We start from the raw sequence: 11,610 nt of genomic DNA on the forward strand, positions 1-11,610 counted from the left end.
TGGGTGGCCTTTTATACATGACCACCAGATCACTTTCACACCTACCCTTCCTCACCCACAGACTGGATAGTGGCCAGCATGGAGAAGTTAGGTCGTACCACCTTTGACAGCTGACACTGAGACTGGGGGAGCTGAGGTGACATGGCGGAAGGCCCACCACAACGTCAGTGACAGCCCAAAGCTACTGTCTCTCCCATGCCCTCCATCCCCAGCCCCTCCCCTTCAACCCATCTCCTTTCTGTTACTTATGAGTAGACATTCAAGATATGTACATGGGATTGAGTTATGAGAGAGTTTTTGCACTCAGGCTGCTGCCATGGACAGTATGGGCTGAGGAGAAACTGAAGCTGTGAGGAGCCTGCCAACTGAGACTCAGTGTGGAAGGAATGGAGAAACTGGGGACACTGGGCCTGAGGGAGACATGAGACTTGGGTCATAGGTATGTTTGTGGGGGGCTGGGCAGGGAAACATGGCAACCATCAGCAGACCTCTGATACGGCTCGGTGATGTCATAGTCACTTTCTGGAGGTTCTGGTAACAGAGACCACAGGTTGCCACTTCAGGCCAAGTGCCTCGACTGGATAGAAGGCACTGCTCAGGAGGAAGGAAGCTCATCGCTGCTCATCGAAGGAAGACATGGAAAGTCTTCCTTCGATGAGTGAGAAGACGAAGTTTGTCCTTCAGGGTATGTATATAGAAATCAGAGACCAATGGGCAGGGCTCTGACAGTGGGTGGGAAGAGGGGATCTTGATGGTGGTGTCTGGGCACAACTTACTCTACAGGAGCAGACATGGAAAGTCTTCCTTCGACAAGTAAGAAGACGAAGTTTGTCCTTCAGGGTATGTACACAGAAATCAGAGACCAATGGGCAGGGCTCTGGCAGTGGGTGGGAAGAGGGGATCTTGATGGTGGTGTCTGGGCACAACTTACTCTACAGGAGCAGACATGGAAAGTCTTCCTTCGATGAGTAAGAAGACAACTTGCTCTACAGGAGCAGACATGGAAAGTCTTCCTTCGACAAGTAAGAAGACGAAGTTTGTCCTTCGGGGTATGTACACAGAAATCAGAGACCAATGGGCAGGGCTCTGGCAGTGGGTGGGAAGAGGGGATCTTGATGGTGGTGTCTGGGCATGACTTACTCTAAGCTCTCTTACTTCTCTGGCTTGGCTTTCAAGCTACTGTGTGTGAATGCCCTAGGTGTGCCCAGGTGTGTGTGTGTGAGTCTGTATATATGTGCTGCTTGTGACTTCCCTGTGCTTATGAGTGTGACCCTCACCAGCCACTCGGGGCCCGTTAAGAAGTGCCCATGGGCTCTGAGGCTGACCATTCTGATTTTCCCAGCTTGGTGCTTCCAACTGCTAAGGGCAGCTTCCCATTGCGGCCAGGACACCAGGCAGTGGCCGGACCAGAAGGAGGCCCCTGTCCCATCTCACATCTCTGGCCCAGAAAGGCCTGACAACACTGAGAGGCTAGGGCACTCTGGAGAGTGGTCATACTATAACGAGGCCCTGCTTCCCTCTGGGAAGGGTAGAAACAGAAGACGGGGGGGGGGGGGGGGGGCGGGGGGGGGGGGCTTGAGAGTAGCAGGCTCTGAGAACCTGGCAGTGGAAGAAGTTGGAGCCGTCGGCCTGGAGAAGAGACTTGGCCTGCCGTGCAATCTCTGAAGGATGAGGGGTTAGACTGTGTGTGGGATGGTGACCCCAGGGCTCAGAGATAGGCCCAGATGGACGACAACCCAGAAGGGAGATGGTAAGTTCACTGTGAGTGGAGGTATGCAAGAAGGTAGGTGAGCACTCAGCTATCTCTTTACAGGGCAGGGGATTAGATGAGAGAGCTTTAAGATGTCTGCATTCCAAGGAGTCTGTAAACTGGGGACCTAACAAACTGAGTTTGATACCTGTGGCTCTTGCAAAAGGGCACTATTATCTTTGCCTTCATTAGCTTCCAAGTGGATCCCTAACGTTCCAAGCCCAGCAGTGCCAGCTACAGGGCCACAGCCTAGGTCATGACACTCTGAGGAGGTGGCAAGAGCTGGGTGGGGGTGGGGAGGTAGGTTCATTCTGAGGTCATCTCCCTTGTACAGCTCAGACTCAGCCACAGTTGCTGGAAACAGTGTTTCAAAAACTCATCTTCAGGTGGCTCTCATTTCTAAATATGGAAATTATTAATAGGTGAGTATCCTGGGCTTTCAAAGTGCTTTAGAAACAGAATATCTGTAGAATAACTCATGATACCTCTTCCACTATTTTCTCCAAATTTCAAAGCTTGAAATGTGCTCCTTTTCTCAGCTTTCCTTTTTTCTCCTCCATTCTTTCCAGTAGGTTCACGGTATCTTCAAGAGGGAAGGGGACCCTCAGACAGTTTTCAGCAGGGCTGATACTAGCATTTGGAATGGGACATTGCTCCCTCCTAAGTGACTCTCCTGCACAATGCAGGACATTTGGCATCTCTGGCCATCCTTGCCTTTTAAATTCCAGCAGCAACATTTCCCAACATCCGTTAGAGGTGACACTGCCCTCTCCCTCTTTGAAAATCATTGCCTGAATCCCCTCAAAGAACTGACTTCCTCAAGGCCATACTACCCAGTGACAAAGCCAAGGCCAAGTCAAATCCCATTCATTCATTCCAAGAACTTTCATTCTTCAATAGGGTGTGTGTCACAAGAGCAAAGGGAAAGCGGGCCTAAACTGAGGCGGTGAATATGGGACTGACTCCCTGCCCACAAAGTTACTACTTCTCCCGATTTCTCTCCTTTTGCCAAACTCCGTTTTCGTCCTCTAGCCCACCTAGCTCGCTGGTTCCGCAATTGCAGCACAGATTAACATTCTGGGAATCAGTGGAAAGAGTCTAGATGAGCGCGATCCTCGGGAGCACAATCAGGTTGTTTTAAGGCGGAGTGCGAGTCCCGAAACCCTGAGATCTCACAGCAGCTTTCCTGCTCGAGCGAGCAGTCGCTTTCCGCCGGGCTTACGAGAGCTAGGTGCCTGCCGCAAGGCCCCTGCAGCAGAGTCGCGGCGGAACTCGGTGGAGGTGAAGGACAGTCGACCCTCACAGTCGATCCCAGAGTCGTCCCGGAGAGGGTGGCTGGGGTGAGGCGTGGCGGGTGGGGCTGCCTAGGGGACAGGGGACCCGGGTCGCAGAGGCCGCGGCTCAGAAGGAGCAGAGGGCAGCGCAACCCAGCTCGACCTTGCCCTCCAAACAGCAGAGGCCGAGGCCGCAGGGAATGGCGGAGCCACCTCTCCAAAGTCCTTTGAGATGCCACCTCGATGCGAAAAGGGCGAGAGGGGGGGCGCGGGGAGTGGGCAAGTGAGATTATTATTATTCCTGGGTTTTGCCGCGGCAGCTAGCGCCGGCGGGTTGTTCTGTTTGAATGAATGAGCCCAGCGGCCGCGCCCAATGGGCTCCCGCGCCTGTTTAATATTCATGAGGCCCGCAGCCAATGGCCGGGCGAGGAGGTTGTTTTAAACGGCGGAGCCCGCTGGCCAATCAGGCGGCTCTCGTGGAGGCAGCTAGCGCGAGGCTGTGGAGCGCTGAGCCGCGCGTCGTGCCCTGCGCTGCCCAGACTAGCGAACAATACAGGTACGTTTCGCACCGCCCGCCGCCGCCGCCGCCGCCGCCACCACCGCCACCGCTACCGTCGCCGCCTCCGCAGAAGCAGCGCCCGCACAACTTTCCTCCGGCCCGCGCCGCCGCGAGCGCGCTCCGCCGCCGCCCCCTGCCTCTCCTCCGCGCGCCCTTCCCGCCCCCTTCTCCTCTCTTCTTTGCTATAGGTGCGGGAAGGAAAAAGCGATTCAGGTGTTTCAACTTTTCCATGCATCAACCTGAGCTCCCCACTGTCGGGGCTGCGTTCCCTCCGCGGAACCCGTCTCGGCCGACGCCCCCTGGGGCAGCGGCCCAGGGACCTTGGCCCCCCCACTGAAGCCAGATGTTCGGGCAGCTGCGGCGGCGCGAGCCGAGGGGCGACTGCGGGTTCTGGCGGCGCGCGTCCCGGCGCCGGGCGGCGGACCTCGGCAGGGGGCCGGTGTTTCTCCGCCCGGGACGGACTCCGGGGAGGCCGGGCGACCGCTGCCCACCGGGGACTACGGCTCAGGCAAACTTCGCTCCCGGTCTCGGCTGGGCGCCGCGCGGCCCCGGGGGGCTGCACTGCTGCTTCTGCATTAACATGGCCGTCGCGGGAGCGCCCGGCGGCCCGGGGAGGGGGGGGCGCGGGCCGGCCGCCCCCCGCTCATCTCCTGCCCGCAGGGCACCGCCGCCGCCGCCGTGAACATGGCTGGCGCGGCACGGCGCGGCGCTGGGCTCAGGCGAGCGGCGGGCGGACGGGCGGCGGGGACACCCGGGCGGGCTCCGGCCTCGGCCCCAGCGCCCGCGGCCTGGGGCGGGCGGCGTGGAGGGCCGGGGGCGCCGCCGCGGGCCCCTGCGCGGCCGAGCGTCATGGCCGCACGGGCGCCTTTGTTATCCCGAGGAGTGCGCTCCGCGCCGCCGCCGGGGGCGGGGGGTCCAGCCCGCTGCCCCCGCAGCCCCGGGCGGGGCGGGGTGGGGTGGGGGCTGGCGAGCGGGCGGCGGCGGTGGCGGGGCCCGGACCGCTTTGTTCGCCGCCGTCGCCGCCGCCCGCGCCGGCCGCGCGCGGATCAGCCATTTTAGCGAGCGGAGCTTGGAGGCGCGGCGGGCGCCGCGGTCACCGCCGCTGCCCGCTCGGCTCCGCGCCCCCGGCGCGCTGCCGCCGCCGCCGCCCCCCGCTCCCTACGCCCCCCGCGGGTGGCAGTGGCGGATTTCAGGGGCACTTTCTTTCATCAGGAAGCTTTTGACAAAATGGAAGGTGAATTCTGCGTGTCCGAGTGACCCAGCGCGGGGCCGAGCCCGGCCGTCCGTGGCCGGCCCCGGGCTCCTCCGCGACCCGCGCCGCCGCACCCGCGCCGCCGCCACGGGGCCCAGATTCAACCCCTCGGTCGCTCCCAGGGAAGGGGAGGGCTTGAATTTAGCGTGATGACCTTGGGTGTGGGAAAAGGAAAAGATGGCGGGAAGCAGGGGGGGTGGGACAGGGACGATGACACGCCACAGCTGCATTTTGATTTGGAAACTTTGCAGAAAGTGTTCCTGGCTGGACATGCTTGCCTTTACCGATGGGCAAGACTAGCCCTTTCTGTTTCCCCTCCCCCTTTAGGTAATGATGAAGATACAGATTGGAACTAAATAGTACAAGGGAGATCTGCTCATTTGCCAGATTACTGTTCTTGTAAAAGCCATTTTTATAAGCCAGAACGCATCAAAAATAGTGAAATTTCAAGTGTTCCCTATTTACGGTTCTCCTGCTTTGGTCTTGTAATCCTCAGTGGCAACAGTATTGTTGTCTCTAACATAGTAAAACAGATGACCTGCTAGCCGAAGTGGTTGGTTGCAAGCTTCTGCCACCCGCCTGCACCCTTTACCAACGTGTCCTCCGTGTGCCCTTACCACTTTTGAATTGTAGTTTGCAAAACGTAATAGTTCTGAGTCACAATATAGCTCAGAACCACCCAGCTTGGGCCGGTTCCATTTGGAGAACTTGATCACTCCCGGAGAAGTAACTCACAAACCAGCGCACTTCATGCTGGTCAAAAGTTAAATGACAAGCGACAGTGAAACTGATTTCCTCCCTACTCTGCCTTCAGCTGCTAGAGCGGCTGCAGGATGGGGGCAAGGGTTCTTCCAAAAGGGCCACTTTTTGTATATCTTGCAGATGTTCATTGTGTTTGTTTCTCTTTGTCTCTCTTCCCTTCATCAGTCAAGATGGCTAAAGGTGATCCCAAGAAACCAAAGGGCAAGATGTCTGCTTATGCCTTCTTTGTGCAGACGTGCAGAGAGGAACATAAGAAGAAAAACCCAGAGGTCCCTGTCAATTTTGCTGAATTTTCCAAGAAATGCTCTGAGAGGTGGAAGGTATTTTTCTTTTATATCTTTCCAGCCACGCTTAGTTGGATTTCACAGTTTCTGGTTATTGACCTTCAGTGTAGCTCCAGGTGGCTGTTTTCTTCCTCTTTACTTAGACTCATCTTGTCTCTCCTTAGAATTTTGTTTTATTTTTGAAGACTCTGCAAGGGTTTAAGGCTGTCATCCCCTTTTGCAAGTGATTCTCGCTGCTGCCACCATAATTACAGGACAGCTGAACAGGTATGTGCTCACTGCATTGAGGAATTTAACAGGTCCTGTGTTTTGCAGACCATGTCCGGGAAAGAGAAGTCGAAGTTCGATGAAATGGCAAAGGCGGATAAGGTGCGCTATGATCGGGAAATGAAGGATTATGGACCAGCTAAGGGAGGCAAGAAGAAGAAGGACCCTAATGCCCCCAAGAGACCACCGTAAGTGGCTGTAGGATTCAGGATAGCAGTTAAGAGTTTTCCTTCTGCTTGAAAGATTTTTAAAAAGACAGCTGTACCTAAAGAGATGTTGCGATACCTCAGCGAAACAATGTATACTTTGAGCTGTACAGTGCAGGGCCAGGGAAATTCCTGGTTGTGGCTGTCTTTGTGAGCTGTACGCATGCATGGTGGTTGGCTGTTGGCATTTCCACTGGGAAGAGGGCAGACAGCCCAGTTCTGGGTGTCAGTGTCCATTGGCATTTTCGTTATCCTTTTCCCAGTAACTGAGAAAGCACTGTATGTTGCTGAAGCCTCTTAAGCATTCTAGTGCCTGCAACTTTGTAATATTGTGCATGGCATCACGCATTTCTTCACTTGAGGGAAGAGTCATAGTAGTAGGAATTTGTGCATTCAGCGACATGAGATCTTGACTTCAGCTCCCGTTTTGGTGGGTTCTCCTCTGATGTATACAATTCTCTCCCGACAAGGTCTGGATTTTTCCTATTCTGCTCGGAATTCCGCCCGAAGATCAAGTCTGCTAACCCTGGTATCTCTATTGGAGATGTGGCAAAGAAGCTGGGCGAGATGTGGAATAACTTAAGTGATAGTGAGAAGCAGCCATATATCAACAAGGCTGCGAAGCTGAAGGAGAAGTATGAGAAGGTGAGGGACCAGAGTGTACCCTGCACAGGTTGGGGCCTCTGGGAGCCTGGAAAGGTGAACGGTCAGCTGCCATGGCTGCTGCAGGACTCGTCTCCATGCCAGATCCGCCTAGTATATTGGTGGTCCGGCTTCTGACAGATGGTTGTGTCTAAGACAGCTTTTCAGGCAGGCTTCAAAATGTGATCATATTGGGGTGCCCCCAGCAGAGGGTCAGATAGTGCTTATTCACTGGACTTTTAGAGTGCGTGAATACCCATGCACTCTGCAATTGCAATGGCTGTGAACCCAGTTTGAATCTGGAAAGAAATATTTAAAAGAGCAGCCCTGTCTTTCTCCTGTGTTTTCTCCTTCTGGGGTGGGGATAGCTTGCTTCTACCCTTGACTGATTTGCAATATGTGTCTGTCCCTTCCAGGATGTCGCAGACTATAAGTCTAAAGGGAAGTTTGATGGCGCCAAGGGTGCTGCTAAAGTTGCCCGGAAAAAGGTGGAAGAGGAAGACGAAGAGGATGAGGAGGAGGAGGAGGAGGAGGAGGAGGAAGAGGATGAATAAAAAAAAAAAACTGTTGATCTGTCTCCTTGTGAATACCTTAGAGTAGGGAGCGCCTTGATTGACACACCTCTCACCCAAGATGTGTCTGTTGCCCTTATTAGGTTTAATTACCCAATTGGATCATGATCATATCTTAGTCTCTGAAAGTGCTCTAGCAATTGTCAGTGGTTTACGTTAAGTGGCCATGGGTGTCTGGAGCACCTGGAAACTGTATCAAAGTTGTACATATTTCCAAACATTTTTAAAATGAAAAGGCTCTCGTGTTCTCCTCACTCTGTGCACTTTGCTGTTGGTGTGACAAGGCATTTAAAGATGTTTCTGGCATTTTTTTTTTTTTTTTAATTTGTAAGGTGGTGTGTTAATTCTATGGTCATTGGCTAGAAATCCCGAGTTTTCAACTGTACATATCTATAGTTTGTAAAAAGAACAAAGCAACCGAGACACACTCTTGATGCTCCTTGCTTGGTGTGGAGGCTGTGGGGGCAATGCCTTCCAGAGGGGCTGTAGCTCAGGGCGTGCACTGTGGGGCTGGACCTGTGGACACTGCAGTGGGCATCCATTTAGCTTCAGGTTGTCTTGTTTTTGTATATAGCGTAGCATCCCGCTGCCATTCTTAGCTGTGGAGGGGGGGGGGTCAGCAGGCATGAGAAGTGTTTTGGATCCTTTTTAGTTGAAGTGCGGTAGTTTTAAACTGTTTGTTTTTTTTTTTAAACAAACTATAGAACTGTTCATTGTCAGCAAAGCCAAGAGCCACTGCACCAGTGAAAGTTCAAGAATCTTCTGTACTAAATACGATCTGCAATGTTCTGTTATTTTTTTTGTATGTTTAGAATGTTGAAATGTTTTTGAAGTTAAATAAACAGTATTACATTTTTAAAATTGTGCTCTATGATGACAGTCTAAATGTCTGACTCACAGCAGTCTTAGCAGGAGGACAACCCACTCCATGGCATCTGGTAACTAGCCTCCTGGTGAATCTGGTAAATAACTTCTCTCTTGCTTACTGTGGCCAACCTACTGAGGACAGAGATAAAGAGGGCTACTTGAAGCTACTGTGTGATTTTGTGTCTGAAAGGCATTAAGGTGAAGTCTAAGCTGCTGAATGTAGGTGCTAAGGTCACAGACAAGATTTAGCAGTCCTCAGAGGTTTAGGAAGGTGGGTGGTTAAGATTGAGGCTCACTACTACTGGGGTTTGTTTTTGGTTTCTTTTTTTTTTTTTAAATCTCCCACTCTACCCGCCCCCCCCCCCCCCAACACCCCCCCGCCAACACACACACTGGGGAGGTGGTCAAATTCATTGCTAAACAGCAAAACATTATTTCAGGCTTTTTTTTTTTCTTTCACCCATGCCTCCCCATGCCCCAGTACTCATAGTAGAACATTATTTTGCTCAATGATCAAGATGTTCTTGAGCTTGGCATCCTCTCCTAGACCCCAATGAGGGGTACATGGAGGAGGGTGCAGTGTCCTTTTCCTTCCAACTTCAAGAAACCAAACACCTCAAGGAAGATGGCTGGGCTCCATCAAGGGGCACCTGCAGGGCAAGCTGATGGCATCAACTGCTTCTAAGTAGTAGATGTCATCAGAAAAAAGACTGGTCTACCCATGGTTTGAGCTTGTTTATTTGGAATATAAATTGTTAAAATGTTCTTACACTTGAAGAGGCTTGTTATATGTTTCAGTGTTTAATTCCTTTTGGAAGATGTAGCATTTTGTCCAAGTTGGGCTGAGGGGTGATGGCCATAGTGGCAGATGGTGACCTTAAATATTTTGAGCTCTGCTGTGTATGTGCACTGAAGTGTCGGCAGTAATGAAGGGGACTGTGCTGGGGGTGAGTGTTAATACATGTCCGGCGTTAATCCGCAAATGTACGTGCTGAAGGCTGTGAAGCACTCAAGGGTGTTTTAATGACACAGAAGAAAGTGCTTTTCTTAAAATTCACTATTGAGAAGCTTGGCTGTCTACAGGTAGTATCTTCCCCACTCTGTCAGGGTCATGGTCATGGTCACTGGCTGGGTCTCTAATCTGTATTCATAGCCATTCCTTCTCACATCACAACTGTTTGTCCTAAATGTGTTTTTCTAGTTCTAGAAAATGACCACTAATTAAAAAAACCTTGGTCCTGAGGTTTGCCCAGAGGCACCTGTTCCCAGGTGGTCCCTGCCTGCTTTAGCTGTGCCCAGTCACTTCCCTCCAGCCTTTGGCATCGTCAACTGAAGCCTCTGCTGCCTGACACACAACCAACCAAGCTAAGACATGGGAGCTGTGACCAACCTAGTCAAGTATGGGAGGGAAGCTCAACCTGTAGTCACAAAGGAGCGATTTTGTACTTCGAAGTGCTCCTGTCTGGTGGAAGCTAGAGAAGCCAACTATGGAAGGGCAAAGACTAAAAGGGATGACTTTTTTTGTGCTCCTATAGTAGTTAAACCTAAGTGGGGGACTTGTTAAGTGGTCTTTGATTAAGGAGACATTTAGTTCTAAAGAGACTCAGACAGCTTGGCCCATACGCTGCTTGCAGTGAGAGGACTGCTTACTGTAAGATTCTCGCCCATTACCATTGCTCCTTTTTAATAGAATGATGCCTTGTAGCTTCTTTGAGATGCTAAAAGTGGTATGGTGTCACCACCTAAGGCTTCAGCTTAGCTTGATTTCTGGGCCCGCAGTATGTGTTCCTGCAACACCAACCTGTTTGTTATTTTTTTAATCAAAAGGACAGTAGCCACTTTCTCTAACCACCTCTAACACCCTCACCCCGTTCTTGAATGATGTTTTATACTTTGGAAAGAACAAGGCTGTGATGTGGAAACTGTTGTCTGTGTCTTCTGTGTGTCTCTTCTTGTCACAAATGTGTTTGGGGACTTTGGATGCATTCATTTCCTGTAATAAAGTTTCTTAATCAGTCTTCCCGAAAAGTAATCAGTGGGCTGTCTGCAATCTGTCTGAGATACTGAACCTCTGTATTTTGGGTTGATTATAATCAAGGCTTTAAAAGGACACTTCACCGTAACGATAGATCTCAACTAACATTTAATAGAAAGATACTATCAAAAAGAGCAAGTGTTAAGGACTCCAAAACCCCTACCTAGATCAACCCTTCAGCCAGAGGGGTAGCAGGGAGTTGGCTCTGGAGCCCTGTGTCAGGGTGAATATGCAGTTTTCAGGAGCTGCTGTTGATAAAGTGGCTGGGTACTTGTAATCAGCCAGCCTGGCCAGCCAGCACTCCCTAAGACCAAGGGTTAGGGCTCAATTGGCTGGCAGAGCCAACCCCAACAAGGAGTCTTAGATGAGAGCCGCTGGGGCCACATGCTGTACTCGGCCTCTGGCTTAGTTTCATGTGGAGCCCAAAGCTATTTGGGAGGGAGTGATCACTCCGTCAACTCTGCAGCCCCAGGCTTCCTTTCCTGCTTCAAACAAACCACATTCCACCTTGTTTTGTATCTTGAGCATCCTCCTAAGTGTGTACCCAGTTGCTCAGTCATGTCCGACTCTTTTGAGACCCCATGGACAACAGCCTGCCAGGCTTCTCTGTCCACGAGATTTTTCAGGCAATAATACTGGAGTGGGTTGACATCCCCTTCTCCAGGGGATCTTCCCAACCCAGGGATCAAACCTGTGTCTCCTGAATTGGCAGATGATTCTTCACCACTGAGCCACCTGGGAAGCTCCATCCTCCTAAGATGTTAGCTTAAAAAATAATCTGGGATAGCATATTGACAAAATAAGGAAAGCATCATCTCAGTAGATATATTAAAAGTGTTTGATAAAATATAACACCCCTGGGGAGTAGGGGACAAAAAAAAAAATATAACACCCCTCTGTGATTTAAAAAGAAAAACTCAGAAAACTGGAAATAGAATGGAACTTCAGAAGGGAAAGAGACACATGTACCCCAATGTTCATCGCAGCACTGTTTATAATAGCCAGGACATGGAAGCAACCTAGATGTCCATCAGCAGATGAATGGATAAGAAAGTTATGGTACATATACACAATGGAGTATTACTCAGCCATTAAAAAGAATTCATTTGAATCAGTTCTAATGAGGTGGATGAAACTGGA

The 11,610-nt window shown here is 51.5% G+C and overlaps 1 protein-coding gene across 3 annotated transcripts; it reads left to right on the forward strand.

Annotated features, from left to right (window-relative positions):
* Positions 1–621: 621 nt before the first annotated feature.
* On the forward strand, positions 622–8,429 carry HMGB3 (high mobility group box 3). Of its 3 annotated transcripts, XM_019956432.2 has the most exons (7): positions 622–685; positions 784–840; positions 939–1,049; positions 5,763–5,917; positions 6,197–6,336; positions 6,825–6,999; positions 7,413–8,429. In XM_019956432.2, exons 1-7 carry the CDS (start codon positions 637–639, stop codon positions 7,548–7,550), a joined length of 825 nt encoding a protein of 274 aa, XP_019811991.2. In that variant the 5' UTR covers positions 622–636; the 3' UTR covers positions 7,551–8,429. The 3 variants fall into 3 exon arrangements, with proteins under 3 accessions (XP_019811991.2, XP_019811993.1, XP_070639529.1); XM_019956434.2 differs by lacking the exons at positions 622–685; positions 784–840; positions 939–1,049 and adding an exon at positions 3,499–3,580; XM_070783428.1 differs by lacking the exons at positions 622–685; positions 784–840; positions 939–1,049 and adding an exon at positions 3,607–3,771.
* The last annotated feature ends 3,181 nt before the right edge of the window (positions 8,430–11,610 follow it).

Source organism: Bos indicus, chromosome X, assembly GCF_029378745.1.
Source record: "Bos indicus isolate NIAB-ARS_2022 breed Sahiwal x Tharparkar chromosome X, NIAB-ARS_B.indTharparkar_mat_pri_1.0, whole genome shotgun sequence".
In the NCBI taxonomy this organism is placed as follows: domain Eukaryota; kingdom Metazoa; phylum Chordata; class Mammalia; order Artiodactyla; family Bovidae; genus Bos; species Bos indicus.